Consider the following 17006-nt stretch of genomic DNA (forward strand, 5'->3'; position numbering starts at 1 on the left):
GGCTGCTTCTCAGAGCCTTGGGCTTGAGAGGAGGCTGTGCACAGCCCCTGCAGGGTCCCCAGTGGCCTCCTCCTTCAGGCCTCATGATGCAGGAGAGTCTGGATTCCTGGGGACTGACTGCAGGCAGCATGCCCTGGCCAGCATGAGAAGCGAAGTGCAGCAGCATGAGGGTCAGAGATGCTATGCCCCCTTTGTTCGCCCACACAGAAGCTGAGGAAAGCCTCGCAGGGTTCCTGTGCTATTTTCCTCCTTTGCCTCCCCTGGTAAACTCCGAAATGGAAACTCAAAAGAGGCAGAATGGCTCCTCCGCCATTTTCCACTATTTCATGATAGTGTTGAAGCACCAGGGCCATTTCCTGGCCCAGCATCCTGCCAAATCTCCGGCATGTTCCCCGCCTCCCCGCCGGCATCTGAGCCGAGTGCTGTGAGGCCTCTGGCCAGAGCCTTCTAAATATAGCTCTGTCCTCAGAACAACAAAGCCCTGATCCCCTGAGTGGCATCCGCCCTGACGGCAGGCCTTTGGGCTGTTTGTCAGTCTTCTCCACCAGGATGGGAGGGAGGAATGGGGATAGACAGGGAGTGGCCAGGACCAGAGGAGCCTCCAAAGAAGCTGGTTCTGTGACATGTGAGGCCCAGACTCCTGTGGCCTTGGCCCTGAGTTCCTGCTTCCTGTCTCTGGCGATGTGTGGGGCCCAGGCCTTGTCCCAGGCAGGCTCTGCTAAGCCGGGACTGAGGGACAGGAGACTGGTCAGTGCTGAAGGGAGAGAAGAAGGGTGATCCTCTCAGGAGGAGACAGAAAGATCCTGTCTTTAGGGTCAGGCCCACTGACTTGGACTCACAATGCCACGTCTAGGCTGGGTGACCCTGGGCAGATTCTTCACCTTAAATCTCAGTTTCTACATCTGGGAAGCGTGGATTCTAAGGCCCATGTTGGGGGGATTCAGGAGAAGTGTGCAGGGTGGTGGCAGCAATGGCCCCACGGTGCCTGGGCCTGGTGCTTGGATGCTGTGGGTGGCTGGTGTGGGCTCAGCTTGTCCTCTTGGCCCAGCACCTCATCCCACCTGCTCTGCAGTACTTGGATGACCCTTCATTCTGCATCTTTAATTTCACCTTGTGAGTGTAGCATAGAGCCTCTCTTGCAGACCCAGTGACCTGAGAGGTACCCTGAACCCAGAGCATCCACCACCTGTTAGGTCACAGCCAAGCCGCTCTCCATACTCACGGGCCTCTCACTGCAGAACTCACCTCTTCAGCCATGCTATGTCCAGCTGGGTACTGAGACTCCTTTAAAACCTCTGCTCAAATATTAAGGTACCCATTGAGCACTGGTAAAAGAAGCTAGAATTATTAAAAATAATAAAATCCTGGATTTCTCAACATCAGGCCTGGCTCTGGGAGCACCAACCCATGTCTTCCCCTCCCATCCACTCAATTCTGTTTTAGGCAGGGGGACCTGACCTGTTCCCAGGTCTCTAACACCAAGGAAGGTGGGACCCTGCCCCCTACCACTAAGGGGTCCTCAGGAGAGACCCCCAACTTACAGCCTTATCATATGGAGAGCCTGGTCTTCATACAAAAAGAGGCCACTCTGCCTGAGACGCTTCACTGCTACAAGTGGTCCAGGCAGCTGCCTATTCTTAGTGACACTCTGTGGATAGAGACTGGTCGGGATTAGGTGTGAAATGCCCAAGTGCTGGCAGGGGTCAAGATAGGGAGTTGTTGGTGGAGGCATCAGCCCCTGTTGTTTAGACCTGCCTTTCTGCTGACAGCGAGTCCCCTGGCAAGGGTGCTCCCTGGGGAAATCAGGCACTGGGGGATTAGGATCCCCAGTTTTCTGTTGCTATGGCTACGATGGGGTTAGGATGCCCTGTCTTTTGTTGCTATGGCTACATTCACAGAGCACAAACTCAGCACCACAGTGCTGTGAGATAGGTCACATCTATGAAGTGGCAAAACCAGAATTCTATTTCTGCTTTTGTGGCCTTTAGGGGTTCTTCACAGTTTGAAGTTCAAGGTTTCCAGTATGATCACAATTCTCAAAGAACATTTCTAGAGGCTGCTGGAAATACACACCTACAAGTGAGCTGGCAGATGGTTAACAGAGCACCGAGCTTTCTTGAGGGGCAGTAATGCTGAACTAACCTGCCAGAGCCCCTGGAGGTAGCAGAAACATGTCAGCAAAGGAAATCATCTCTTTCGCGTATTTGGATTTTTCAGAAGTGTTTGGCAAAGTTCCATGCTGAAAAATTTTCCATATGTAGAAAAAAAAATTAATTGCTTCGCTGTGACTTTGCAGGGATTGCTTTGTTCTGCATAGAAGTCAGTTCAGGGAAAGGAAGATATTCCTGAGGATGAACCTGTTCTTTTCTTGATGGAGAGCTGTGAACAGGAAAGGGTCTTAGCTTGTTTTTTTGGGTTTTTTTGCCATGCTGCAAGGGATTGAAAGCACCAAGTCCTAACCACTCTACCACCAGGAAATTCCCAGCTCATTATCTTTTTAATTAAAGATCTGGAAGAGAAAGTATATAGTGAAAATTCCATATAGGATTCTTGGAGAATGAGAAATCAAATTAATGGAATGTGCATATTTTCTTGCTTCGGTTCCCAAATCATTGCTAACAGTCAGCATTTTGTAGACTGGTTTGCTCTGGTAATGTACGAGCGGTTCCATCCACTTGACATACATCCATTGGATGCCCCCACGTGCTGGGCGCTGTGCTGGGTCCAGACACATGTCCTACGTATTGTTATTCTGCTTTACAGAAGTGGGATTACATGCTTCTTCCACTTGCTTGTTTATTTACTGATGGATTGTAAACATCACAGTGCAAAGAACTACCTCATCCCTTTTTCGTGTCTGCCTGGTGCAATTTTCCCACAAAATGGTTGTACAATAATTTAATTAATTCCCTCATATGGGGCATTTCCATTATTTCTGGATTGCAAATATTATACCAATGGAGCCTGAAACATCCCTGTAACTTGGATATTGCACATATGGATGAGTGTTTCTGAGGATAGCCATCCGAGTGGACATACTCAGTCAAAAGATCTATATGCGTTTACATTTTTGATAGATGCTGATGAATTTGCCTGCAAAGAATATCTACTTCAATTTTAATAACCCCCAAATTACCATCTGGCAATGCTCAGTTTCTCAAATCCCTACCCACATTGGGTATTATATTAGTTTCCTATTGCTTGTATCACAACTTATTGTATATTTGTTGTTATTGTTCAATCGTTTTTGTTGTTGTTCAATCGCTCAGTCCTGTCCGACTCTTTGCAACCCCATGGACTACAGCACGCTAGGTTTGCCTATCCTTCACCGTCTCCTGGAGTTTTCTCAAACTCATGTCCATTGAGTTGGTGGTGCCATCCAACCATCTCATCCTCTGTCATCCCCTTCTCCTGCTGCCTTCAGTCTTTCCCAGCACCAGAGTCTTTTCCAATGAATCAGCTCACCTGAGGTGACCAAAGTATTGGAGCTTCAGCATCAGTCCTTCCAATGAATATTCATGATTTCCTTTAGGATTGACTGGTTTGAGCTCTTGCTATCATATCCACTATCGTAAGCTATCATATATCTAGTGGTTTAAAAGCAGCAGGAATTTATTATCTTACAGTTCTGTAAGTCAGAAGTCCCAATGCTGGTCTGAAATCAAAATGTTGGCCAGGTTGTGGTCCTTCTGGAAGGTCGAGAGAGATAACTAATCCACGGTCCGTGGAGCATCCATATTCAAAGCCAGTGAGGTCTGGATGACTGGGTGGGTGGGGTCTTTGCACATGGCTTTGCTCTGACACTGACTCTGCTGCTCCTTGCCATGCAGAAAGCCCCTTACCAATACACTGGATGCCCCTGCATAACCTGGGCTTCTTTCCTTAGGTCAGCTGATTAGCATGCTTCATTCCACCCATGACTTTATCCCCTTGCCATGTAACATGACATGTCCACATCTCCCAGGGAGGAGGGTGTGGGCATTGTGCAGGGGGGCCAGTATTCTGCCTTCTGCAAATGGGATCGGCCTTTCTGTTTCTGTTCTAAGTGAAAACATGGTACCCTGCGCTTTTAAGTCGTGTCTTCCTGGTTATTGGCGAGGTCAAATATCTTTTCTGTGTGAGGAAAACAAACTAGTTTCTCTGGCAGGAAGTTGTCTGTTCTTACCCTTCCTTCCTTTTCTGCTGGGTTGCCTTTTTAAAATTGAATGATAAATCTTTGAGGGCAAGGGCCTTCTCATATTCACATTTGCATCTCAGTGCTTCAAAATGTTGCCTGGTTCAGAGAACAGCCTTGGTGCCTGTGGGCCCTCTACTTTACTCCCCCTCACTCCCACAGCAAGCTCTTGCTATTCTGTTTTGGAAAGTATGTTAGGATGCCTCTGGTTGAACTGGCTGAGTTGGGTCTGTGTCCAGGAAGGCACGGTGGCTGAGTGCTTTACTTATGGACTCTGGGGTCCCACAGACTGAGAGCCCTGCCCCTGGCTCAGCGCCTGATTCAGGAGGCTCTCCACCCTCTCTGAGACTCAGTTTTCTCACCAGTAAGAACAGCAGTGGTGGCATGTGGACCTTTTCGGGTTGCTGCGTTGGGAGCCAGGGACAAGACCGACTCCTTCTGAGAGGCAGACCCTGCTTGCTGGGCTGCTGCGCTTGCCATGGTGATGGAAGCCACGGGCGGAGCTGTGGGTGGGGGGTGGAGGGGTGGGCTGCTGGGCCAAAATGAGGGGGATGCTGGGGAGACACAGAGAAGAGCAGTTTTAGGTCATTCTGCAGGGTGAGGGGCAGTGTGTGCTCTTTCTGTTACTGAACCAAACTTGGGCCTGCTTGTCCACATGCAGTAAAGCCAATCTGCTGACACCAGGTCGTGGTGAAGGAAAGTGCAGCGTTTTGTTGTAAGGCCAAGCAGGGAGTGCCTGTGGCTAGAGCACAAAAGATCCAAACTCCCTGATGGATTTCAGAGAAGGGTTTTTGCTTTTAATTTTTATTGGAGTATAGTTGATTTATGATGTTGTGTTAGTTTCAGGTGTAGGGCAAAGTGAATCTGTTATATATTTACATTCAGCCACTCTTTTTTTTTCCCCCATATAGGCCATTACAGAGTATTGAGTGGAGTTGCCTGTACTCTATAGCAGGTTCTTATTAGTTTGGAATTAACAAATACACATTACTATATATAAAATAGATAACTAATAAGAACCCGCTATAGAGCACAGGAAAGTGTTTTTCAAGACAGGGAGAGGGAGAGAGTTGCACCTGTGTGTGATCAGCTCGTGGACAGTCTTCTGATTGGCTGGTGGCGAGGTAATCAGGAGTCACCATCATCAACCTTCTCGTCCCAGCTCTTCTGGGGTCTGTGTGTTTGTGGTCGGCATACGGGTAACTTCTTCCACCTGGTGGGGTTTTACTGTCTGTCAAACAGCTGAAGGCTATGGCTCTGAATATTGTCTGTAGTCCTGGAGGAGGAGCTAAAGGTCCTAAACATTGTTTAATGGCTAAACTATTATTATTTTGTGTTGCTTGACTGTTTTCCTATGGTTCTGCATTTTCTCACTTCTCTGATTAAATTTGTTCTTTGGAACTCAGGGAAGGCTTTATGAGGCTAAAGTTTTTCTACCAACAAGAGGCAAACAGGAAAGGGGATGGGGGTCTGTCCCAGGGAGGCCCCAGAGGGTCCTGCTCGGTTACACTTCGACAGTTTCTTGAGAAGTGACAGAAGAGATTCAAATCACTTTGCACTTATTCAGAGGTGTCAGAGCCCTGGTCCCTGCTGGAGCCCCTGGTGAGTAGAGCCAGGCACATGCGGATGACTTGTACCATGTCCCCAGGCTGGCCTTCCTCCTCGTCATCCCTCAGAGGGGGTGTGGGGAGGTGGTGTCCAGTGGGACTGATGGTCCTCTTTGCTGGGCAAGCCTTGCTTGGTGAACAAAAGCATGACCTGTGCTCTGGGGTGTGCCAGGCTGGGGATCAGTGCCAGGCCAGGGCTACAGCTGTCCTGTGCAGGAGCCAAACCTACAATTGCCCTGAACTGAATGCCCACCTTCTCAGCCCTGCATTGTTGACTAGGGGACACACCTGTCACTCCCAGGAACAGAGCTTCATCCCCTTAGCTGCCTGGCCAGAGCTTCCCTGCTGATCCCTAGGCTTGCACTCATGCTTTCGTCCTGGGGGTGTCCTTAGAAGACCCTGTTTACAGTCTCCTGTCCATACCCATTAGCCCTAGGTAACTCAGCTCAAAAACACTCAGGCCAGGGCCTGCTCATCTGGGCCTCCCTGGGTCTGGCTCCATGCTTGCTTTCAGCATGGCGCATGCCCAGGCAGAAGGAGAAGGCAGGTCCCTCCCTCCCCTCAACCCTTCCATAAGGCTTGCTGGGGCCCCAGAACACCTGCCTCAGGAGAGTTTCTCTCTGTGGGTCTCAGACGGCTGCATCTGGAGCCCTAAACCCCCTCACAGCCAAGGGCTGGTGGTGGAGGGGAGCCCCCTACCCTGAATACTGTACTATCCTGGGGGGCCCCTTGGCCTCCGAGCCTCAGTTTCCAGCTTGGCAGCGTGGGGCAAGTAACCCCTCCCTGCTGCCTGGTGGTGGAGCCATGAAGGGAGGTCAGGGACATGGAGCCCGCCAGGGCTGGTACCACGAGGGGTTGTCAGTGGTTGATCTGATGCCTCTCACCTCCTCTGCCCTTCTTTCCCTCAGAAGCTGCCACTCCCCAGACCTGAGCCTGACAGCAGGTCTGGAGCTAAAGCAGCCATGCTCCTGCAGTGATGGGTGACTGGCCGGGCCACAGCGGCCTCTGCCGTGGCCTCCTCCCTCTTCTGGGCCTCAGGGTGGAGAGATGCCTTCTCTCCCTTTCTTCACTGTCTCTCCTGCCGAGCAGGGCTGGCACCCTTGAGAAGGCACCTGGGCTGGAGGGCTTGGTGCCAGCCACACCCTCCTCCTTCAACACTGGCAGCTCCTTGCTGGGCAGCCCTGGACCCCAGACCAGGACCCCCAGGAGGGGCCCTGCAGCCGCCCCGCCGCACAGCCTCTGCAGCCCTTTCCTTCACTGTCAGCAGGGGTCTGCTGGGCCTGGACCCCAGCCCCTCCTGTGCAGCCGCCTGAGCCTGGAGCTCATTAGCTCTTCTTATTAAATCCATCTGCTCTGCCTTGAAGAATGGCCCAGAGTCTCCGTGCTCCAGCCCCGGGTGTGTGAGGGGGAGGGCTGGACACAGACTCCGCTGTGTGCGCTGGCCGCAGCACCCTGGAGGGCAGCAGCCTGGGCGTGCTGGGTGGGCAAGGGCCCGTCGGCCTGAGACTGTGGGATAAAGTGGGGCTTGGCCCTTCCAGGGCGAGGGGTCAGCTGGTCTGCCTGTCACTGACGAAGCTGCTCCCGCCCCCCACCCCCCGCCCCCTAGGAGTGCATCATTGACGAGGACTGCGGGCCCAGCAGGTACTGCCAGTTTTCCAGCTTCGAGTACTCTTGCCAGCCGTGCCGGGACCAGCAGACTGTGAGTATGCCCAGAGACCCCGGGGCAGCAGCACCTGAGCCGTGGGGGCCAGGAAAGGGCACCTGGGGGAGGAGGCCAGCAGCCCACGGTTCTCAGCTGGGCTTCCTGAAAGCCTCCTAAAGGGCCCCACCATGTCCACACTTGAAAGAGCCAGTCCATGTGTCCAGTGGGGCTGAATCCTGGGGTGATCAGGAAGCTGTCTGCAGGCATGCTGCCACCCTAGCCACCTAGTGATCTCTAGCCCCATTGCCTGCCTCATAGATACCAGAGATGGGGAGAGAGGTCTGAGGAGGAGGCCCCACCTCGTCCCTTTCCTGGGGAAGACCCATCCCAGTAGACACAGCCAGCAACAGCAGGGCAGCCCTTGGGCAGGGAAGGGGCACCCCCCCCCCCCACATCTTCCTCCCAGTCTGCTCCAAGAGGGTAGAAGGGGGCCCAGGAAGAAGCAAAAGCATGTTCCAGATGGAGGTTCCACCAAGGAGCAGGAAGCCAGAGAAGAGAGACTTTCCCTCTGCCCAACAGATGCTTTGGACCAGGCCATATATAGGCTTTCTTGTCCTTTCTGTTATTAAGGCAATCACACAGTCTGATAGGGCTTCCCAGGTGCCTAGTGGTAAAGAACTCCGCCTGCCAACGCAGGAGACACAGGAGATGTGGGTTCAGTCCCTGGGTCAGGAAGATCCCCTGGAGGAGGACATGGCAACCCACTCCAGTATTCTTGCCTGGAGAATCCCATGGACAGAGGAGCCTGGTGAGCTGCAGTCCATGGGGTCCCAAAGAGTCAGACATGACTGAGCAACTAACACTCCCTCCATGCTTCCCTCATAACAACTTTAGAAAGTCAAGGGCTTGTTGCTGCCCTGCCTGGCCCTACCTGTGCTTGGGCGGCTGCTGGGTGCCACGCTCTCTGGAGCCAAGGCACCCAGGGCCCGCCCATCCAAGGGGCTGCCCAGGCTTGGGCCTTAGTTTAAGCAGGCAGATTCTCGCTGCTGCCTGTGTCTGTGGGCCATAAGCCAAAAAGGAGGCGAGGTCCAAGTCTGTGGGGGAACCCAGACAATGCGACCATCCTTTGTAAAATCTCGAGCTGCGTAGAACTCCTGCAGATGCCCTGTTTCCCTCTACCTACCCAGCTCTCATCTCCATCCCCTTGGCGTCCCTAAAAGGCCCCCAGATCTAGGAGCTTGGTTTCCTCCTGTCTGTAGTGGGAGGAGGATGGGGTTAGCTGACCTGTGCTATCTCCAGGATTGGGAGTAGGGACAGGCTGGGCTCCCCCAGGTCTGTAAGCAGCTGGATCGTATATCTTCCCTCCTCCTGCAGCTCTGCACCCGAGACAGAGAGTGCTGCGGAGACCAGCTGTGTGTGTGGGGTCACTGCAGCAAAGCTTCTACTGCAGGCGGCAACGGGACCATCTGTGACAACCAGAGGGACTGCCAGCCGGGGCTGTGCTGTGCCTTCCAGAGAGGTGCGCGGGCTCCCCTCTGGGCGCTGGACAAGCCCTGTCCCAAGCGCCAACACACTTGGGCTCCTGGGGTCCCATCCATGCTATCACACCTTTTCAGGGACCCCCTCCTGGGCAGGGTCCCCGGTCCTCATTGGTATGTGTCCCAGCCCTACGAGCTCTGCCTGGGGCCAAAGGCCAGCTCTCTGTGTCCCTGTCTCTTTTTTTTGGGGGGGGAGGGGTCTGTGATGCCTAGAAACTGAATTCTTTCAGGATGCATGCGCCTGAGGGAGGGACACCCCCAGATGTGTGAATGAGGGCAGACCCTCACCCTACTCCTCTCACTCCAGGCCTCGCCCACTTGCTCGCCCGTGCCCCCTTTCCCACTGCCCCCCCGCTCCGTGAGGCTGGCTCTGTGCTCCCCCAGCCCCTCCCCCAGCCCAGTCCACCGGTGCCTGCTGCCCCAGCAGTTTTCCTCAGGGACATGACTCGCTGGTAGCATTCCTCTGGGGGCAGTGGTTGCTCCTGTCCTGTCACTTCAATGAGACCCTTCCTTCGCTGGGTCCAGCTTACTTGTCCTACTTTTCTCTCCACTCACTCCTTGGCTCTTTTGGGAATCTCACTGCCTCAACCTTTCTCACCAGCCCAACCTCAGGCCTTTGTTGGTTTTGTACCCACCCCCCCTTTTTTTTATATTTTTCTGTTTCTTTATATATATATATACACACACACACATATACTTTTCATATTTTAATTATACAAATGTATTTTCAATGTAGGAAAACTAGAAGGTACAGGTAACAGTCCTATCTGTATCCTTCCAGATTGTTTTTCTTTGAACACATATATGTGTATTTTGTTGCAGTAATTCCTGCCTGTCCAAAAATACTTCAATGCCCTTTTCTAGTCTTAATTTCTTCAGACCTCTGGCCTCAAATCCCAGCACAAGCCCATCTCTTCCAGGCAGTCCTAACTGCTCAAGCCTTTTCAGCTTGTTCCCCCTGCTGAGCCCATGCGGTTATTCTTGTTTCCTACCATTCCACACCTTCAATCCTAACCTCTCCTTTGGGGGTCACAGTGGAAGGTGGGGGCTGCACCCCATTTCTCTGATCCTTCTCTTGGTGCCTGCCTGCCTGGTGCTGGGCACGCAGACGTGACTCTCGGCCGGTTCTAGGTCTGTTGTTTCCTGTGTGCACGCCCCTGCCCGTGGAGGGTGAACTCTGCCACGACCCTGCCAGCCGGCTTCTGGACCTCATCACCTGGGAGCTGGAGCCCGATGGAGCTTTGGACCGATGCCCATGTGCCAGTGGCCTCCTCTGCCAGCCCCATAGGTGAGGTCCCACCTGCCCTTCCTGTCGGGGGCCGAGAGCAGAGGAGGTGCCACCCAGTGGGGACCCAGGAGCAGAAGTTGGAGGGAGATGTGGATTTAATTTAAGACAGGTTTAGTCTGAGGTGTCCTTGGGTCTCCCAGATGGAGGGCCCAATAGCGATCTCTAGAATGAGGGCTCAAGGTGTGGCCAGGGTACAGATTTGGGCTCATCCAGGAAGGGAGTTGAAGCCTCCTGGGTAGATGCCCTTAAAAAAAGACTGGGTGGGGAGGGCTCCCAGGCCCATCATGATGACGACCAGAGAAGAAGAGGGCAGAGGAGACAGAAGGTGCAGCCAGAGAGGCACTAGGGAACCCGGGACAGCGGCCAGCAGAGTTAGAGGCCGCAGAGGGATGTGAGGCATCAGGCCTGCTGGAGGCTGGTTTCTCAGTGTGCGTCTCACTCAGTGGCCACTGCTCTGCCTTCTTTCCCAGCAGAATCCAGGGTGGCTGGGCAGGCAGATAGAGCTCTAGACCCAGCCCATGAGGCCCAGGGCTCCCCACGGGCACAGCGGGTGAGCTCTCAGGGGCTGCTACTGCCTGGGGGCCTGGGCAGGCAGGGGTCTGTAAGCTGTCAGACCTCAGAGTCCTCAGGGTTGCCCCAGTGGGTCAGTCACAGGAGGACAGACCTGCGCTAGACACGGGAGAGCTGCCGTTTGAGGACACCTGCTCACGGGTGTCCCTCCATCAGCGTGTTCGAAGGCAGGAGGTTAGGGGAAGTTGAGCTGGCGTCGCGCAGAGGGCGGAGCCTTAGTCTGAGGGCTCCCCATCCCTCCCTCCACAGCCACAGCCTGGTGTACGTGTGCAAGCCCACCTTCGTCGGGGGCCGTGACGAGGACGGGGAGAGCCTGGTGCCCAGAGAGGCCCCCGAGGAGTATGAAGATGGAGGCTTTATGGAGGAGGTGCGCCGGGAGCTGGAGAACCTGGAGAGGAGCCTGTCAGTGGAGATGGCTCTTGGGGAGCCCGGGGCTGCCTCTGAGCTGCTGGAGGGAGAAGAGATTTAGACCCAGGCCTGTTGTGTGGGTAGACGTGCAATAGAAGTAGCTAATTTATTTCCCCAGCTGTGTCCCTAGGTGTGGGCTCACCAGGCTTTTTTCCGTGGCCTCTTCTCAGTACATTTTCCTTCTGGCTTGAAACAACCTGAGGGGCTGCACCCTTGTCCAGCACCCCCCGCCCCACTGTGCATCATCACAGCTCTGGTGCCTGGGGAAGACTGGGGTGTGGGAGGCTGAAGCAGAACAGGGCTGCTAAACTGGTCCAAAGTATTGGTGGCTCTGCCTCTGCTGGTTGGCAGATGGCACATTTCATTTTGTATGACATTGCCTTGAGCATTGTTGGGTGGGGGGAGGGGATGGAAGGGGATGCGGAATTTCCCCATGATGGATTTTAGGGGAATGTTGACTCTCAGACACGTGGAGAAGAATGCCCTGCTTTGCAAACGTAAACCTGTGAAAATGCAACCGGTGGATTTGTCATGCTGTTCCCGCCGTGGGCACAGGCACGCGCTGCCCTGAGCTGCTGCAGGTGAGATGTCTTCCGCATTGCCTGCATTCATCCTCTCAGCAGTGTTACTCAGCTCCTACCTCTGTGCCAGGGCAGCAGTCCACGTCCTCTCACCACAGCCTGCTGAAGGGGGGTGTTGGTCTCCCCGTTGGTCAGGATCTCGGAGGCTCAGAGACGTCATCTTGCTTGCCCAAGTCACACAGCTAGTGAAGACCACAGCAGATTGCCCAGGTGTGACTCCACGTCCAGTGCTCTCCCTACTGCTCCCCATCAGCGTCTGTGTGCCAAAAGTCCCCCTATGAGGAGGATGAGATTTTTCTTTTTTTTTTTTTTGAGGCACATCTGGAACTAAAGTCAAACTAGTTCACATATCCCTGTAAGGTTAAACTTCTACTGTTAGAAATACAGCGTTCCCCTCGCTGTGGGAGTGGCTGTCATTCTAGTGGAGACAGACAGGACTAACACTGCCTCCTGTGGCAGTCAGTTACATAAGGAGCTTTGAAGGTACACATGACTGGAGCATAATATATGTTAACTTGCCAGAAACAGTACTTAGGTAATCGTAGGGCTAGGATTATAAAATTTGTAAAATCACTTACCAACAACCGAAGACCATTATCAGCCACATGGAGAAAATCAAACCAAGCAAGGCTCTATGAAATATGGTTGTAATGTCCAAGCTGAGAGCACTGAATTGTATGCTGTTCCATAAATGATATTTTCAGGTGTCAAGGACTGTTTCCATCATGTATGCATACAGAGTTATTAAATGTTAAAGTCACAATTGTATAAGCATGCTTTCTTTGAGTTTTAAATTAATTATGTATAAACACATATGTTGCATTTAGAAACCAAGTATAAATCACTTAAACTACTCTTTTGTAACTCTTGGACTTCTTTTTTCCTTTTGACTTTAAATAAATAGAAAACCCATTCAGCCAGAAAAAATAAAAATGAACTGCATTGTCCAAAAAGGAAAAAAACTCCTCCATAATGCAAAATTTCCAGGCAACTGAAGCATCAAAATATTTTAGAAATGTTAACCATTTTTGGATGGGAATTAGTCTTCAAGAGTGTCAGTGCTTCACTGTCTCTGGAAGAGTAAATGGAATGTGTAAGCTCCTTTTGGGGCTTCCCTGGAAGCTCAGCTGGTAAAGAATCTGCCTGCAATTCAGGAGACCTCGGTTCAATTCCTAGGTCAGGAAGATCCCCTGGAGAAGGGATAGGCTACCCAGTCCAGTATTCTTGGGCTTCCCTGGTGGCTCAGATGCTAAAGAATCTGCCTGCAGTGCAGGAGACCTGGGTTGGATCTCTGGATTGGGAAGATCGCCTGGAGGAGGGCACAGCAACCACTCCAGTATTCTTGCCTGGAGAATCCCCATGGACTGTAGCCCACCAGGCTCCTCTGTCCATTGGGTCACAAAGAGTTGGACAAGGCTGAATGACTAAGCACACAACACAGCACATGCCCCTTTTGAGGGGAGGCTGCTATAATCAGTTGCAGTTCTGGACTGAACACAGATCTTCAAGGACCATAATTCATAATAATAAAGCTACTATATATGAAGGTCAGGGTGATATATGGGTGATAGACACCAGATTAGACAGTATACTCATATTAACTGTCTTCATTAAACCCATGAGTATTTTCTTCATTTAGCAGATGAAATGGAGACTCAAAAAGCTGAAGTGAAAGAGACGTCAAACAATTATCTAGTACAGTATGCCCAGGATATACTGATAATTTAAAGATGCAGTATACAGCCATTCTCTCTTTAGTGTCCAACAATCATCAGGACCACTCTGCATCCTTATTACTCACCAGATACTCAGGCCCAGATGCTGTGATATGCCCTAGGGGTACCAAGTTGATCCAGAGAGGGTCCCTTCCCTGAAGGTATCCCAGCCTAGTGAGGGAGATACACTGAATGCAGCATTGACAGAAAGCAAGCCATCAACCCAACATCTGCAGTGTTACAGGAGCCTGAAGGAGCACATGGCTTGGGAGAAGCAGGGTTGGAACTGGCTTTTGAAGATGATAGTTGCTCAGGAGCGCAGAAGGAATAGGAAAGGGCATTTTTGGGCCACAGGTGGAGGGAGGCAAGGAGGAGGAATAGTATAGAAGGGTAACTGCAAGTAATGCACAGTGGCTGGGAGGTGAGATAAACTGAGCATTTGGAGAAGAGGCTGAAAATTACTTCATCCAAAAATTTATTGAGTACCTACTAAATGTCAGGCCCTATGTAAGGTGTCAGGGAGACAGTGGTACATGAGATAAAACCAGGCTCCTGTCTCCTGGAGCTTATATGCAGGTATATTATCTTGTTCTACTTTGTCATCATAGCCACAAAAATGTAACAACATGAGAGGCTTGACTCAAGTAGCTGGTATATCTCTACTCAAGATTCTAAGTGGAATGTGTAAAGGGTAGGTGGAGTTTGGTACTGGCATCGTCCTGCCTACCCTTCCGGGAAGGGAAGCAGCGTGGAACTAGGGTTTCAAACATGATAGTTTCTCAGGAGGGCAGAAGGAATAGGAAGGGTTAGGCAGGAAGATGTGAGTACCAAACTATCACGTAAGGTAAAGTATTCACAGGGTCTGGGGTTTAGGATACAGATATCTTTTGGGGGCTGTTATTCTACTTACCACTGAATGATAAATGTCTGGGTCCTTGAATTTGTTGAGAAGGAAAGCAGTCCTGCTGTCTGCTATTTCTGACTCCTAAAGTCAACCAACCACGAACAAGACAGATAAAGTGCTGTTAGTCTATGTTGTTTGAAATAAAAAACAAGCAAAAGGCGAACGAAATACAGCTTTATGAATTCCAACCCACCTGCTTTCCAACCTACAGTGGGAAAGCAAGTTTAGAAAATGAAGTGTTTGGTACAAGCTCTGAGTCTGAGCCCCATTTTCTGCACAGGTGAGTGGCTGGCTTGTCCATCCACCCACCCAGTCTTAGACTGAGCTGGAAGAGGAATATAATGGAACAAAAATGATTGCTGCTGATTCTTCCCAGCTTCCTCTTCATATTGTCTTCCTGCTCCCTTTCTTTACTCCTCCAAGTCTTTTCCAGCCTCCCTACCCTGTTTCTTTGTGCTTTTGATGCAGGACAAAGGGGTGTAAAGCTGAAGGATGAGAGCTGAAAAGAGAAACAAGGGGTGTGCTGTGGTGGAAGGGAACAGTGGAATAAAGGGCAGGAAGTACTCCTGGGGTTTGTGCATCCTCACCAGAATCAAGAAAGCCGAATAGATTAGAGATTATGTTTTGATAGCCAGACCGGGTTTCTAAAGGCAGAGAGCTGAGAGCCGAGCTGTGGAGCTAGGCATCTCCTCGTAGGGCTTGCTGAGAGGTGTCGCTGCAGCAGCTCAATCGCCCCACCTAAGATGACAAAGGAGCCATAAGAAATCCTCTTTTGGAAGATCAGTGTTTAGAAAACAGGTTATTTCTCTCTCTGACTTGCTATGAGGCAGCGGCAATAAAACTAACATGGATGCAACTAGAAATAATTGTATTTAAGTGAATGAGTCAGAAAGACAAATACCATATCACTTAGATGTGGGATCTAAAATATGACATAAATGAACCTATCTATGAAACAGAATCATGGACATAGAGAACAGACTGGTGATTGCCAAGGAGGAGGTGAGTAGGGCAGGGATTGGGAGTTTAGGATTAGCAGATGCTAATTGGTATATATAGAATGGATAAACAACAAAGTCCTACTGTATAGCACAACTATTCAATATCCTGTGATAAACCATAATGGAATGTACATGTGTGTCTGTGAGAGACAGTAACCTCACCACCAACAGGAGGCTGCTCTTTGCCCTCTTGCTTACCTTTTCCGCGATCCATAGAGCTAGTGCAGAAGGAGCCAGCGGGGAGTGGGAGTGTTGACCATAGCCTCCTTCCCTTCCTAAGCAGAGAGCATCACATCGAGCAGGCACTGTGTGTGTGTTGAGGGGTGGAGACCTTTGAATCAAATGACAAAAACTTCAAGATCAGATTGTTTGAATGATGCAAAGTGACTTAAAAATTATAGGATTGCACTGAGAGTCCTCTTCCAGTGGGAAACTGTATTCAATAAAACACAGCTAGCACAGATACTGGAAAAACAGAACCATTCTACTATTCGTATCTCAACGTGATACTTAATTCAGTTGGTTACTTCAGCATTATAAAAGGCTGAACATGAAGGATGCTCTCTATACTGGTGGAAGGGACAGGTTGTGAACCAAGGAAGCAGAGATGGAGCATGGTACTCACCTTTAAGGCAAGGTTCTGGGGTCCACTTATGATCCCCCGACGTGGTAAATTCTCAGGCTCTGACCAGTTAGAAGACCAGTGAGGGAAGTAGGTGGTGGTACTATCATGGGGGATGGGCAGAACACCTCCCCCCCAGCACTCTTTTGCCCTCCTAGCTTGGCCCCTAGTCTTTTCTAAACCGTTAAACATGATTTAATGCACTCTTGAATTTGACAAGTATTGTTTCTGAAAGTAAAGTTTCAAAAATTAACACTGTATCTAACCAAATGCTCATAGCGCCCCCTTCCCCACAAAGGACACTGAAGGAGCATCTTCTGATGTCCTGTCCTCTACACCAAGCCTACTTGGCTACAAACTTGATTTGGGTGGTGACCTCCTTTGGAAATCTGATTTTAAAAAAAGCATTTACTAGACCCCTAGAAAACTATACATGCACACAGTTTTGCCTTGGATTTAAGGATTTTTGGCCCTAGAAGGCTTTTGACTGCTAGTGACCAAAATATTGATTTGTTTTGCAAAAATTAGACAGAATTGTTTAGATGGAATACTTTTATTTAGCAAAAAAAAAAACTTACTAATTCAGATTATCATCTATTCCATATTGTCTAGACTATAATTTGCAAGTCACAAGTGCAAGAGTTGGTTAGTTTTGATGCTAAACAAAGGGACAAAATTCAGAACAGCCAACTGAAAAGGAAAAACTAGCAAATGAACCAGAATAAAAGATTTTATTGTATTCCATACATTCACAGGTCACTTCCAAATTTAGCAATAACACTGCAGTGCTCTGATATTGTGCACCCTTCAGCTCGGACCATGCTGGAAATCTGTAGCTGTCTCCTTTCAGCCTAGATACCATTCCTAACAGTGCAGCCTGGCAACCAACAGCTAACTGACTGTGGCAGAATTCACTCCCGTTTTCTCAGAAAGTTAAAGGATCGATACTTTCCATT

The 17006-nt window shown here is 50.5% G+C and overlaps 1 protein-coding gene and 1 long non-coding RNA gene across 6 annotated transcripts in view; one reads left to right on the plus strand and one right to left on the minus strand.

The window, feature by feature from the left end:
* The window catches only part of DKK3 (dickkopf Wnt signaling pathway inhibitor 3), a 51493-nt gene extending 38831 nt beyond the window's left edge, over positions 1-12662 (plus strand). For 3 of the 5 annotated variants that reach the window (XM_081545248.1, XM_081545246.1, XM_081545247.1), the window contains exons 5-8: positions 7388-7480; positions 8798-8942; positions 10093-10249; positions 11069-12662. In XM_081545248.1, the coding sequence (XP_081401374.1) occupies positions 7388-7480; positions 8798-8942; positions 10093-10249; positions 11069-11288 (615 nt within the window). In that variant the 3' untranslated portion in view covers positions 11289-12662. Of the gene's footprint in view, positions 1-7387; positions 7481-8797; positions 8943-10092; positions 10250-11044 lie in introns of all 5 variants that reach the window. The other 2 variants (XM_081545244.1, XM_081545245.1) reach the window with 1 other exon arrangement.
* LOC145527367 (uncharacterized) lies at positions 12101-15762 on the minus strand. The gene is made up of 3 exons (XR_014069716.1): positions 15627-15762; positions 14434-14508; positions 12101-13694 (listed from the first exon to the last, which is right to left on the minus strand). It is a non-coding gene; the product is annotated as an uncharacterized LOC145527367 (long non-coding RNA).
* Positions 15763-17006: the final 1244 nt, after the last annotated feature.

The sequence above is a fragment of the Giraffa tippelskirchi genome, chromosome 11, assembly GCF_054371585.1.
Source record: "Giraffa tippelskirchi isolate mGirTip1 chromosome 11, T2T-mGirTip1v1.2.pri, whole genome shotgun sequence".
Taxonomy (NCBI): domain Eukaryota; kingdom Metazoa; phylum Chordata; class Mammalia; order Artiodactyla; family Giraffidae; genus Giraffa; species Giraffa tippelskirchi.